The sequence below is a fragment of the Mustela nivalis genome (assembly GCF_964662115.1).
Source record: "Mustela nivalis genome assembly, chromosome: 15".
NCBI classification, from domain to species: domain Eukaryota; kingdom Metazoa; phylum Chordata; class Mammalia; order Carnivora; family Mustelidae; genus Mustela; species Mustela nivalis.
The window spans coordinates 88,410,183-88,421,332 of NC_139034.1; the positions used below are offsets into that span (position 1 = coordinate 88,410,183).

General features: G+C 58.3%; 1 protein-coding gene and 1 long non-coding RNA gene across 18 annotated transcripts in view; one reads left to right on the plus strand and one right to left on the minus strand.

Annotated features, from left to right (window-relative positions):
• Window positions 1-617: 617 nt before the first annotated feature.
• LOC309849022 lies at window positions 618-9,223 on the minus strand. The gene is made up of 3 exons (XR_014303427.1): window positions 8,973-9,223; window positions 7,988-8,940; window positions 618-1,662 (listed from the first exon to the last, which is right to left on the minus strand). It is a non-coding gene; the product is annotated as an uncharacterized lncRNA (long non-coding RNA).
• A 597-nt stretch (window positions 9,224-9,820) lies between these two features.
• ATP11A (ATPase phospholipid transporting 11A) overlaps window positions 9,821-11,150 on the plus strand; it is a 217,341-nt gene continuing 216,011 nt past the window's right edge. For all 17 annotated transcript variants that reach the window (XR_014303391.1, XR_014303392.1, XM_082701096.1 and 14 more), the window contains exon 1: window positions 9,821-10,747. Coding sequence is in view for 15 of the 17 variants with exons in the window: in XM_082701096.1 (XP_082557222.1) it covers window positions 9,836-10,747 (912 nt within the window). In the remaining 2 variants the exon portion in view is untranslated. The remainder of the gene's footprint in view (window positions 10,748-11,150) is intronic.

Genomic DNA, 11,150 nt, shown 5'->3' on the forward strand with positions numbered 1-11,150 from the left:
CATACCAGTGAGGTCACCGCGAGCCCGGGCGTCTCATCCTCAGCCCGAGGGACCTTCTGCACAAGATGATGTCTTCTTGCGGGGGCAGCCATGTGTCGGGGCGTTCCGGGGCCCCCCACTGCATGTCAGTAGCACCCCTCCCCAGTCACGGGAGCAGAAACGTCTCCAGGTGTGGCCAAATGTCACCTGAGGGGACACTCGGCCCTGTTGGGAACCACTTACTTACGTTGTCTGAGACCCTCTTTTGGATTCTGTTTAACGCGCCCCATGAATGTTTTTAGAGAGACTGTGCTGCGCGGGAGCTTGACTTCCTCGGAGCACAGGCCCGGATACTGCGGCGTCGAGAACACAAGCCTTTTCTCATTGTTTGAGGAAATCTGACCCGGGAAATGCTTCCTTCTCCTTTATTCCACTGGGGTCGGCCTCCATTTGGTGCATGAGCTCAGCCGACGTGAGTTCGGCTCTTTTTTTTGCCCGCCCCCCGGGGGGGGAGCCCTTGGGCACCGTCATGAGACCCCACACGTGCCTTTTTGAAGCGTCGGGTTATAGGACACTCAAAATCAGGGTCGATCGATCCATCATAATGAAGACTAAAATGTGATTTTTGGTTCCTTCAGAAACTACTAGAACGTCTCTCAGCTGGTCAGGTAGTCCCTGCGAACAAATGGGCTGGAGAAAACCGTCGCTTGCTCGTTCAAGACTAATTTAGTTGCCTTACTTCTATTATTGAAACCCTGACGGATAATTTGTCGGAGTTAAATATTTATACCAGCAGTGCAAAATTCGATCTCTGCTTTGTGTGCCCAGTGGAGGAGCGCAGTGCGGTCTTGTTTCGTACCAGAAAACCGCACGCCAGCCGGCGGCCACGGACACGTACCGGGAGCGTCTGGTCTTTTTCTGATTTTATTACTGCTTTAAAATGTTAAACCAACTTGTACCAAACGTCTTTACTCAAAAGCACTTTAGCACAAACTTAACTTGCGCATTAAGGAGAGAATGTGATGCTGTAATGTTGACGCCGTAGCGTCTCCACGTTCAAGGGGAAGCTCGGGGGAAGCGTCACCCCCAGACGCAGACACGTCCACGGCCTTATCATGGGGCCCCGTTTCCCCATCTGACTAGAAGGAAGCTGCAGCTCAGAGAAGTTAAGCAACTTGCCACCCGCTGCCGTGCCCCGAACGCACAGACGCCGACCACAAAACCAGGGCATGAGGCCCCTCCCCACTCCGGAGATGTGAGCAGGAGAGGCACCGCAGCAAGCAGAAAACCCACCTGGCATCATTGTGTGACAGCAACAGAGCGGAGCACGCGGGCCCCTGATGGCCATGAAAACAGGCCTAAAGCAGCTGCGGTCCGAATGGAAGGGCCATGAGTCAGACGGCAGAAGCCCAAAGCGGGACGGGGTCTGCGCGCTGCGTTCTCCAAATCCGGAGGCCAGGCCTGAGCCCCCGAGCCCAGAGCACCCCCCATCCCCGGCAAAGCTCGGTGCGGAGACAGCAGGGACCTGAACGGGACAGAGACGGAGGCAGGAGAAGGGAGAGAAGCCACGACGCCCCGTCAGGAGACACGGAGCCTGCGCCTCTCTCGCGTTGCGACACCCGCAGAATCGGTCAAAGACGGGCCTTCCTGTCAGCAGACCGGATCACTTAGACGAACAGATTCCTAGAAAAGCAGAAAGTATCAAAAATGAAGGAATAGAAACTCTGCATAGACTCGTAATCGTTAGAGATTTAATTAGTCATTCAGACCTTTTCTGCAAAGAAAGACGCAGGCTCACGTGGCTGCACCATGAGTTCAACCAAACATGTAAAGAAGAATCAACACTTGACCTTCATAGATGCTTTCTGCGAGAGCGAGTGTGCGAGAGCCGCTTCCCGACTCCTTCCCGGAAGCCGCTATTACTCTGAGACCCAGGCCAGCTGAGACCGTGACCCCAGGAGAACCGCAAAGCAGAAGCACATAGATCCTCCACGAACGTAAATGCCAGAATCATCAAGAAAACACTCGCAAACCCAGTCCAGCAGCATGGAAGGGGGGGTCAAGGCCATGGGCAAGCGGGTGCGCCCCAGGGATGCGGGGCTGGCTCAGCGCGCAAATCACTCACTCGTCACTTGAATAGGGTAACTCGCAAATCCACGGGGTCATCTCAATCGACACGAAAAGGCATTTGACAAAATCCAACACCTTTTCATGATTAAAAAAAAAAAAGAGAGAAAGGGGCCCTGAGGGGCTCGGGTGGTTCAGCATCCAACTCCTGATTGCGGCCCGGGTCTCCGTCTCAGAGCCCGTGTTGGGCTCCACACCGGCCTACAAAAAAGGGGAAGAGAGGGAAGGAAGAAAAGAACAAACAAACAAACACTTAAGCCAGGAGTAGTAGGAACTGCCTCAGCTTAAGGAGGGCATCTCTGAAGAGCGGCATCTCGCATCATTCCTGCTGGGGAAAGTCTGACCCTGTTGGAGATCAGAACCAGACAGAGACGCCCACTCTCGCCACTTCTAGTCAACATCACGGCACATGCTCTGGCTATGGCCACTGGCTCACAAAAGAGAAAAAAAAAAAAAAGAAAGAAAGACAGAAGGAAAAGGTATCCATACTAGAAAGGAAGAAGCAAAATGATCTCCCTTTGGCGTGTCTGAGGAATGTCTGATTCGATGATGAGGTCGACGCCGGCAGGAACGCAGGACTGACATGTTGATAATTACTGAAGGTGGCTAGTGGGTGGGTATGTTTTTTCCCCTAATTCTACGTATGCTTAAACATTTATATAATAAATATTTTTAAAAATCTTAACTGTCACTAACACTGGGAGATATTTTAGTATATGTGCTGCCGAAGCGAGCACAACACTGGGAGATATTTTAAAGCAATGAAATATTCCTAGAAATTTCAGAGGGAAAAGGACACCTTTCCCATTCTTCTTGGGGTAGCCCAGTGAGGGTCTCGTCATGAGGGACTCAGGCTACTACTGGGTAACTTGGCACAAGTCGAAATCCACTACTTCGCGCGCACTCCAAGTCCGTCGCCAGGAACCTCGCTTATACACGTACTGGCTCTGATTTGTTGAGAGAAAGCTCAGTGGCTCTGACGACAGAAGACTTTGCAAAGATCTGTGTTACCTCCACGGTGCCCCAAGTCACTCTCTCTTAGGAGCGACTCACAGATCTTTCCCTCGCCTTCTTGTCAAACTGACCTGTAACATGACAGAGGTGACGCACCAGGACGCGGCTCACACGTCACTGATCGCATGGACGACTTCCTGGGTCCTTCCAGGCCCGGGGACACACGGGACACGGCCCGTTGCCCTGAAGACTTTAACATAGAATTTCACCGAGTGTTTGCCTCTAGGGTTAGGGCAAGTTGTGTCCCACAGGACCACACGCTTGAGGAGCTCCAGGCCTGCCTCTGTCTTTCCTGGTGCCAGCGCTCGGGCGCGAGACCCTGCACACACGTCGTCGAACGAGTAAGTGTGCGAGTGGGTGAGTGGATCGCTGAGCTCGTTGGGGTGGCCGGCTACCGGCGCCGGCCAATAGGCACTTTGTATAATAACCGCATACATAAATAGATAATAAATACATAGTTTATAGAATAACTAGAAAATATATACTAATGCTATAATCTATAAACTTGGAATCTTACATTTTTGCAATAGCTTCTCAGGATTTTTATAAAGTACATCAAATCCAGACATTTAAACTGTTTCTTCCCATTGTGATTCACCGGCTTCTCATCTTCATTTGGATTACTCCGTAGGCGTGATCTTTCTGACCTTTTCATGTCTTTATCAAAGCAGAATTCCATGCAGCTGCAACTATTATTAGCTCCTCTTCTATATCATTGTATAATTTTTGTATTTATTTATTTGTTGAATTGGTCCCTTATAAAAAAGCAGCTTAGTGGGGCATTTAACAGAGTCTTAAAACAAAAACAGCTTCATTTGTTGTACTTGGTTCATTAAATTGATTTGAATTTAAAAGTTCTGTCTCAGAAATCTTCACTCATTTAGGATAGATCAGTAAATTTACCAGAAAAATAAAAAACTGGTCCTGTCATTATGTGAGTACCAAGAGATTAAAGATACCTCATGATTAATGCATGCGGCTCTTAACATTCTAGCCGTCTGTGCTTTATGTGGTCTGCCGGCTCGTTAATAATGCATTACTGTTTGTTTCCCAAGTAAGTTGTATGACAGCGAAAGACACCAACATTTCAACCCCCTTCTGCCGTCCGAATTTCACGTCAAGTGTGGACAGCCTCCGCTTCTCTTCCTCGCCCCAAACCCCACTCCCACCCACGCCGTCCCATCTGGGTCCTGTCCCCACACCATTTTGGGAGACACCAGCCAATCTTGTTTTCCAGTGCATTTATTTCACCATTTTATTCACGTGTTACCTTACAGACCTTGAGTTTCCTTGTTCTGCTCTGGCCACGCGTCCTGCACTCAGAGCAGTGCTGGGAGCGGCTGCGGCCCCCTGACGCCACCGTGCCGGCTGCTGTCCAGGGTGATACCTTCGGGCTGTTGAGTATTTTGAGATTCTGTCCAGCTATATTAGTTGGTAAATGTTGCCCCTAAATGTATTCTTAATAGATTAGCATTCCTACTTGTTAATAAGATTGAAAAGGAGAGCTGTAAGCCCGAGTCCAGGAAGGAAGAGCAGAAACTATTTCCCAGAGGCTGGGGAGGCAGGCGGAAGGTGGGGGGTATCCGGCTTCCGTCACTCCCTGCGGGAACGCGGCAACACGAGGGTTGGATCCTCGGAATCCGGAGCCTGTCTCTGAGATGAAGCATGGCACGCAGAGCACCTACCACGTTGGCAGCACGGTCTGGGGACACGCCTGCCCCGCGGGACCTTGCAGTCTAGGGACAGCAGCAGCTGTGGTCATGGGGCCCCTGACGCCGGGCTGTACCGTGAGCTCCTTCCACACTTGGTGCTTTGGGGGGATGGGAGTCAGAAGAGCTTCTTACCTGAGGGAGCCTACAGTCCAGTTTGGGAAATACATCGAGTAATACTGTCCCCAGAATAGCAGGAAATCAGGGCAAACATGTGGCGGCATTGCTTCAAGAGCCCCCAGGTGTGACCATGAAGTAAGGACTGTCATCAGTCTCCGTTTTGCAGACAAGGCCCAGGGAGCTCCGGCAACCGTCCTTGGCCTCGGAGTTAACACACAGCCGGGCGGGATTTGAGCTGAGCACACTGGAACACCATCGCCATGTCACAGAAAGGCACTCTGTGCTGGCCGGCAGGACTGGGGAGGGCACGGCCCGGCGCTCTTGGTAGGAATCCTTCCCTCTCGCGGGGTAAAGGGCTCACAGACCGGGGGGTGGGACCGGGGGGTGGGGGGCTGCGAGGCCAGGCACAGGCAAGGAGCTCAGGAAAAGGGCCGCAGATGCCAGAAGTGGGGGCACAAGCAGGCCCCGGAGAAGGGCAAGGCCATCTGCAGACACTCCCTTTGCCTTCGGGCTGCTGTTCAAAGAGAAGAGTCACAAAGATGCCCCGCCCCCCACGGGCTGCCCTGGGGAGCCAGACAGGAAAGGCTGTCACCCGATCTCCAGTGGCCAGAGATCGCATTGTGCTCAGGGCCTGCAATTTGTTCCCCCAAACCAGACACGGCGGGGTATGAGGTAGGAGCAACCTTGTGCCGGACGGGTGCAGGGGACTGTCCTCGGTCCAAGGCCACACACGATGGGATGCCCCAAGCGGAGACAGGGCTGGGAGGAAGCCGGTGGCCACGCGCCCTACAGCGGGCTCTGTGTGGAGGCCTCTGGGCTGCGTCTCAGCCGGCGGGGGGAACGCGTGGGACGGGGGCAGGGGACCTGGAAGATGCCAGAAGACCAGTCTGTTCTCACAGCCCGGTCTCTGGCCCACGCGCGCAGCTGACTACTGTCCGGGGGCTGCCCACCGTGCTACGGCCCACGGAAGCGACTCACAAAGGAGGGAGGGCTCACGCCCGCGTCACCATGATGCCGCAGCCAGGAAGCTGTCGGGGACATGCACCTGCGTCAGGCCCGTCCCGGGCAGCGAGACACATTGCCTTGAACTCAGACGCCAGAACCGCGAGCACCCCACACTGTCTGTGGTCAGGGGGCCGAGTCCAGCTAGACAGTCCTCCGCTCGGGTCTCAGGAGCTGGCAGTCAAGGCGCCACTGGGGCCCGGCTCTCCGCTGAGGCTCAGGGCTGCCGTCCATGCTGCTGCCCTCCGTTCCTTGTGGCTGAAGGGCCGAGCTCCCCGTTTGGTGCGCTTGCCCTCTGGGGACTGCTGTCAGGCGAGGGGGCCGCCTGCTGTCCCTCCATGTGGCCTCCCCACAGCATGGCCGTCTGCCCCTTCAAGCCATCCCGGGGCTTCAGATCTGTTCAGTCCCACCCACGAAAGTCTCCCTTTGATTAACGTCAACTCAACGGCTCAGGGACCCTTATTACGGCTGCAAACTTCCCGGCCCACGGCCACACGACAGACTCAGGGAGAGATGCCACTTGCCTGCGCACACGGGGCTGGAGTCTGGGAGGCGTCCTGGGGCACTGGCACAGGCCGTCCCAGAGAAAGGAGCAGGTGCCTAAGGAGGGCCCGTTTCCGCCCCGCCTGCAGGGGAGGGGCCTGCACGCCCCCAGGAGGACGGGGAGCGCCCCAGGCGGCGAGCGGAGGTCCGCAATGGGAAGCAAACGGCTCTGTGGCTCTGTCCGGGCGCCAGCCACGTCCTGAGAGCCGGGGCGCGTCAGGGCCAGAAGTGAGCTTCAGTCGCTCGGAAGCCATGAGACCGAATGACTGCTTCATTGTTAGTAGAGCGACCGCAGCTGGGTGATCAGATCAAACTTTTTATAGAAAAATTCACAAAAGTAAAATTACTCCATAATTATACTATCACAGATAATGAGGTTTAAAAATAGACCTGAGGCAGCCACTTAAGACTCAGTTGGACCAGAAGCCGCCGCGCTATTAGCATTCCCTTTCTCTGCCATTAGGAAGCCCTGGGGGTATCGATCCTTCTGAAGCAGACGTCAGAGGGACAGAGGGAGTCAACTCCCCTCTCCGCCCAGACACTGTCCTCCCCAGCTGACTGGGGCGCTGGGCGGGGGCCTGCAGGGGGTGAGGAGGGCTGGAAAGAGAGGCGGGGGCGAGGGTGGGGGGGAAGAAGGCCAGGGGAGGCAGGACAGGGGGAGAAACCCCCCCCGGGAATGCAGCCCGTCTGCTTCTGAGCCGTCTTAGTCCGCACCAGCGGTCCCACGGCCGCACCCGGCTCCCGTCTGTCCTCACAGTTTCCAGATCCTCAAGATGGAAGCAGTAAGAAGTCACATTTCTTTTCTTTTCCATCTTACTTCGCACAGAATTCTGAACAATGGAGAATCAGAGCCCAAGCCGGGGGACGGCAGCGTGCTCCGTGTCCCCGCACACCCAGAGCAGGTCCCAGGTCTGTCCCTGAGAGAATGAGAGAGGGTGTGCGGTGACGCGCCCACGGACACACACCAGGGTGCCAGGTGAAGTCTGGTTTCCACCACTTGTGTGCTCTCTATCTCTCTCTGACAAATAAATTAAAAAAAAAAAAAACTTTAGAAAAAAAAAGTAGGCTTCATGCCTAGCACGGAGTCCAATGTGGGACTTGACTCACGACCCTGAAATCAGGACCCGAGCTGAGTTCAATAGTTGGACAGTCAACCAACCAGCAGAGCCACCCAGGCGCCCCTCCAGAAGCCTTTTTACTTAGAAGTCAGTGAGTCCAAGATGTGTGGCCGCCAGCCGCGTCCCTCCCAGGTGGGGCGGAGGAAGAGAGAGCAGGTGTTTATGGGTCTGGGCACAGGTGTGGGTGTGCGTGTAGCCCAGGCATCCGGAGGCAAACCCATACGTGGATTTCGGTTCTGAGTTCCGGATCCTACCTGCTGCGCTGCCCCCCACCGTGCTGGAGCAGCCAGACCGCTGGAGGTGGCGGAGCGTGAGGAAGGGGTTCCTGAAGACCTGAAGCTGGTGAAGATCATCCCATTCCCACTGGACACTTACCAGTCAGGGATGTGCTCTGAAGCCAGGCCTCGGCCGATCATCGAATGGCACTCCGTGGTCCCGACGACTGCTTGGCCAGGACCATGCATGGGACTGAGCTGACCCCGTGAGACGGAAAGATTCTCGGCCCCTGGTGTGAATGAAGAAACAGGCCCAGGCAGGCCCTGGAGCTTCCCGCAGCCATCTCCTTGGACTTGGCGTGACGCCGGCACAACTTCCGCTTACTGCTGATGTCTGTCTGTGCAGACGATTTCCAGGATGACGGCTCACAAGGTCTCCCCTCTCTTGGTGCCAGGCCCTCCTCCCACCAAGACGTTAAATCTCTTTTCCTCTCCTTGCATCTGGCTTGGCTTTGGAACCTACTTTTCCCAAGAGAATGGGGCAGCAGGACTGTCCCGTTTCAGCGCCATACGGTGCCCACTTTGACCCTCTTAGGATCCAGCGGCCATGTAAGAAGCCGAGGCTAGACTCCTCTGTGATGAGAAGCCGAGTGGAGAGAGAGAGGCCAGTCTGCTCCCACTTCCTATCCCCCAAGCGGAGACACCGGACATGTGGCCAAAGTCTTGGAACTTTTTAGGTCCTGCGGAGTCCCCCACGAACAACCCCAGTCAACACCAGAAGGAGCAGAGGAGCCATTCCGCCAAACCACAGAGTCCCGAGGAAGAAGCACGTGCTGTTGAAGCTTTCGAGTTAGCAGCGGTTCCACGGAAATAAGTCACGGAGCCCCAGGGTGAGCTGGGTTTTAGTTAAGTCCTAACTGATTTGGTTCCACAGGTTTTAAGTTATGGCGCTCACAGCGGTGGCGGGATCAGTGCGTGGCCAACGGTGTGAGCAAGGCTCCAGGCTTCCTCTCATCTTCCCGAGCTGCCGTCCCCACCGCGAGGGTGGTCCTCGCGCTGCCTCCGGGCGCGGACTCGAGAAGGCGGCCGGCACCTGCCGTGACAGCCCGACACCTGCCGTGACAGCCCGACACACAGCCCGACACACAGCCCGACACACAGCCGGCAGGAAGCGGGTAGTACTTCGCTTCATGTGCCTTTTTAAGAGTGAGGCAACGTTTTTCCCCACAGCGGGACTCATTGGCTTAGACTTGTTTTAAACAAGTCGTGGGAAAAGACGACTTACAGGAGCGCGGGTTTGGCGGGTTCCTGGACCATGACGGGTTTCCGTCAAGGACAGAGGGAGCGCCTACAACAACATGGAATTAACATTCGCCCTTGCCTGAAGTAGCTCCTGGGAGACAGCCAGCCTCCGCCCAGCCAGCCTGCCCTCTGCGTCTGCACGCACACCCTTGCAACGGTGCGGTTGGTAAGGTAGAAGCCTAGTCCAAATCTGGCCCTAGCCATGAGGGGCCTGGCGGGAAGCAGGGGTCTTCTTGAGAGATTTGGGAGACAGTGTGACAGAGGGACCCATCCAGGGGTGCTGCTGCCCAGGGACGGCAGGAGCAGGAAGCCATGGAGGCTGGAGGAGAAGACTATAGTTCTTGGAACCTGACTCAAGTTGACACAGTGGAAAAGGGAGGTCTCCAGGCGCTGTCCTCACTGCAGACCCCAAGGGAGGCCAGGCCGGAGGGGAAGGATGTGCCCAGACCCTCCGGGTCTTCAGCTTGCTGCAGGTGGCCTGGTCGGCGAGGGGCCAGTGAGGATGACCGTTAGCCTCCTGGGCTCAGAGCAGGACAGGGAAGGGCAGAGTGACTAGGATGAATGTGTGAGCAGACCCCAAACGAGTGTTTTACGGAAGGAAGGTGATGCAGACCCCAGGTCGTTGGTGGTCACTCTTCCTTCTAAGCGGACTCCTTTCTAGGCCAGAAAGCAGGTAACAGGGCTTCTCTTCCACCGCACCCCTCCCATGGCCGGGGCACTGTCCCTCTGGCCTCTGCCACTCAGATATCAAAGGCGACATGGAGGCAGCAGGCGGAGAAGCTGCAGCAAAGCGCCTCACTTAGCACAGGCTGACTGGGAGCGAGGAGTCCGTTCTCCGCTGGGAAACCAGAAACAGCCCGGGGCGGGAGTGAAATCGTGGGGTCCCGGCTCTCAGGACCAGCTCTGCCGGGTTCAGGGCCCGCAGCACGGAGCGCGGTGTCCCAGGGACCTGGAGCCCGGGGCCGGGCTTGGCCTCCCAGACTGGGCCTCGGGGTGGCCGCCCTGGACGGGGCAGCAAGGCACGGGACCGGTGGGACTGGGGGAGCGCGGCCCAGCCCGGCTGCCCGCTGGTGCAACAGGTTCGAGCGCGGCTCCGCACCTCGCCGCGGCCAGAGCACGACTCTGGACAGCAAAGGCCAGGAGGCCGGGGCGCGGGAGGGCGCGGGTTTCGGAGAGGAAGGGTCGCAGGCGGCGGAGCCGGGGCTCGCCCGCACCCCCGCGCGGGAAAGCGGAGCGCACGGGGCACTGCCCGAGGCACGACCCCGCCCCCACCTGCGAGGCAGGAGCCGCCGCGCCTGGTCCCGGCTGGGCCCCAGCGCGCCGCCCAGACCCGGGCAGCGGGTCTCCCGCCCGATCCCACGGCGCCCTCCGCGCCCCCCGCGACCTGGCGCCCGCCCTCCGGCCTTCCGGAGCGAGACCGAAGTTTCGGGCGGGCGTCAGGCCGGGGCGGACCAGGCCGAGGCTCCTTCCCGCGGGGCGCACCGGGCCGCGGGCCAGGCCCCGGGAGGCGGAAGCAACAGGGAGTCGTCCCCGCCCCCACGCCCAGCGCCCTCGGGCCGTCCGCGCGCCGGGGCCGGCCGGGCTCAGGGACGCGGAGGGCGGGCCCCGCGCGCGCGCGGTGAGCGAGGGCGGGCGTGGCGGGCAGGGGCGGGGGCGGCGGGCGCGGGGCGCATGCTCACTGGCGCCCGTGACGTGCGCGCGGGGCCCGGGCGGCCCGAGGCAGGGCCGAGGGGGGCGGCGGGCGGAGGGCAGGGGCGGGAGGGGCGGAGCCGGGGAGCGGAGCCGGGGAGAGGAGGAGCCGCGCGCAGAGGCGAGCAGAGGAGCGGCGAGCGGAGCAGCCGAGCGGACCGTCCGCGCCTCCGCGCTCCCCGCCCGCAGCCCCCGCCGGCAGTCCGGGCCCCGAGCAGCCACCGCGGCCGAGCGGCCACCCCCGCAGGCCGGGCCGTGCATGGCGAAGGGCCGCGGCCGCCCCCCGCAGCGCCCGGCGCGCCCGGCTCGGCGCGCCCATGGGCCCGGGCCCC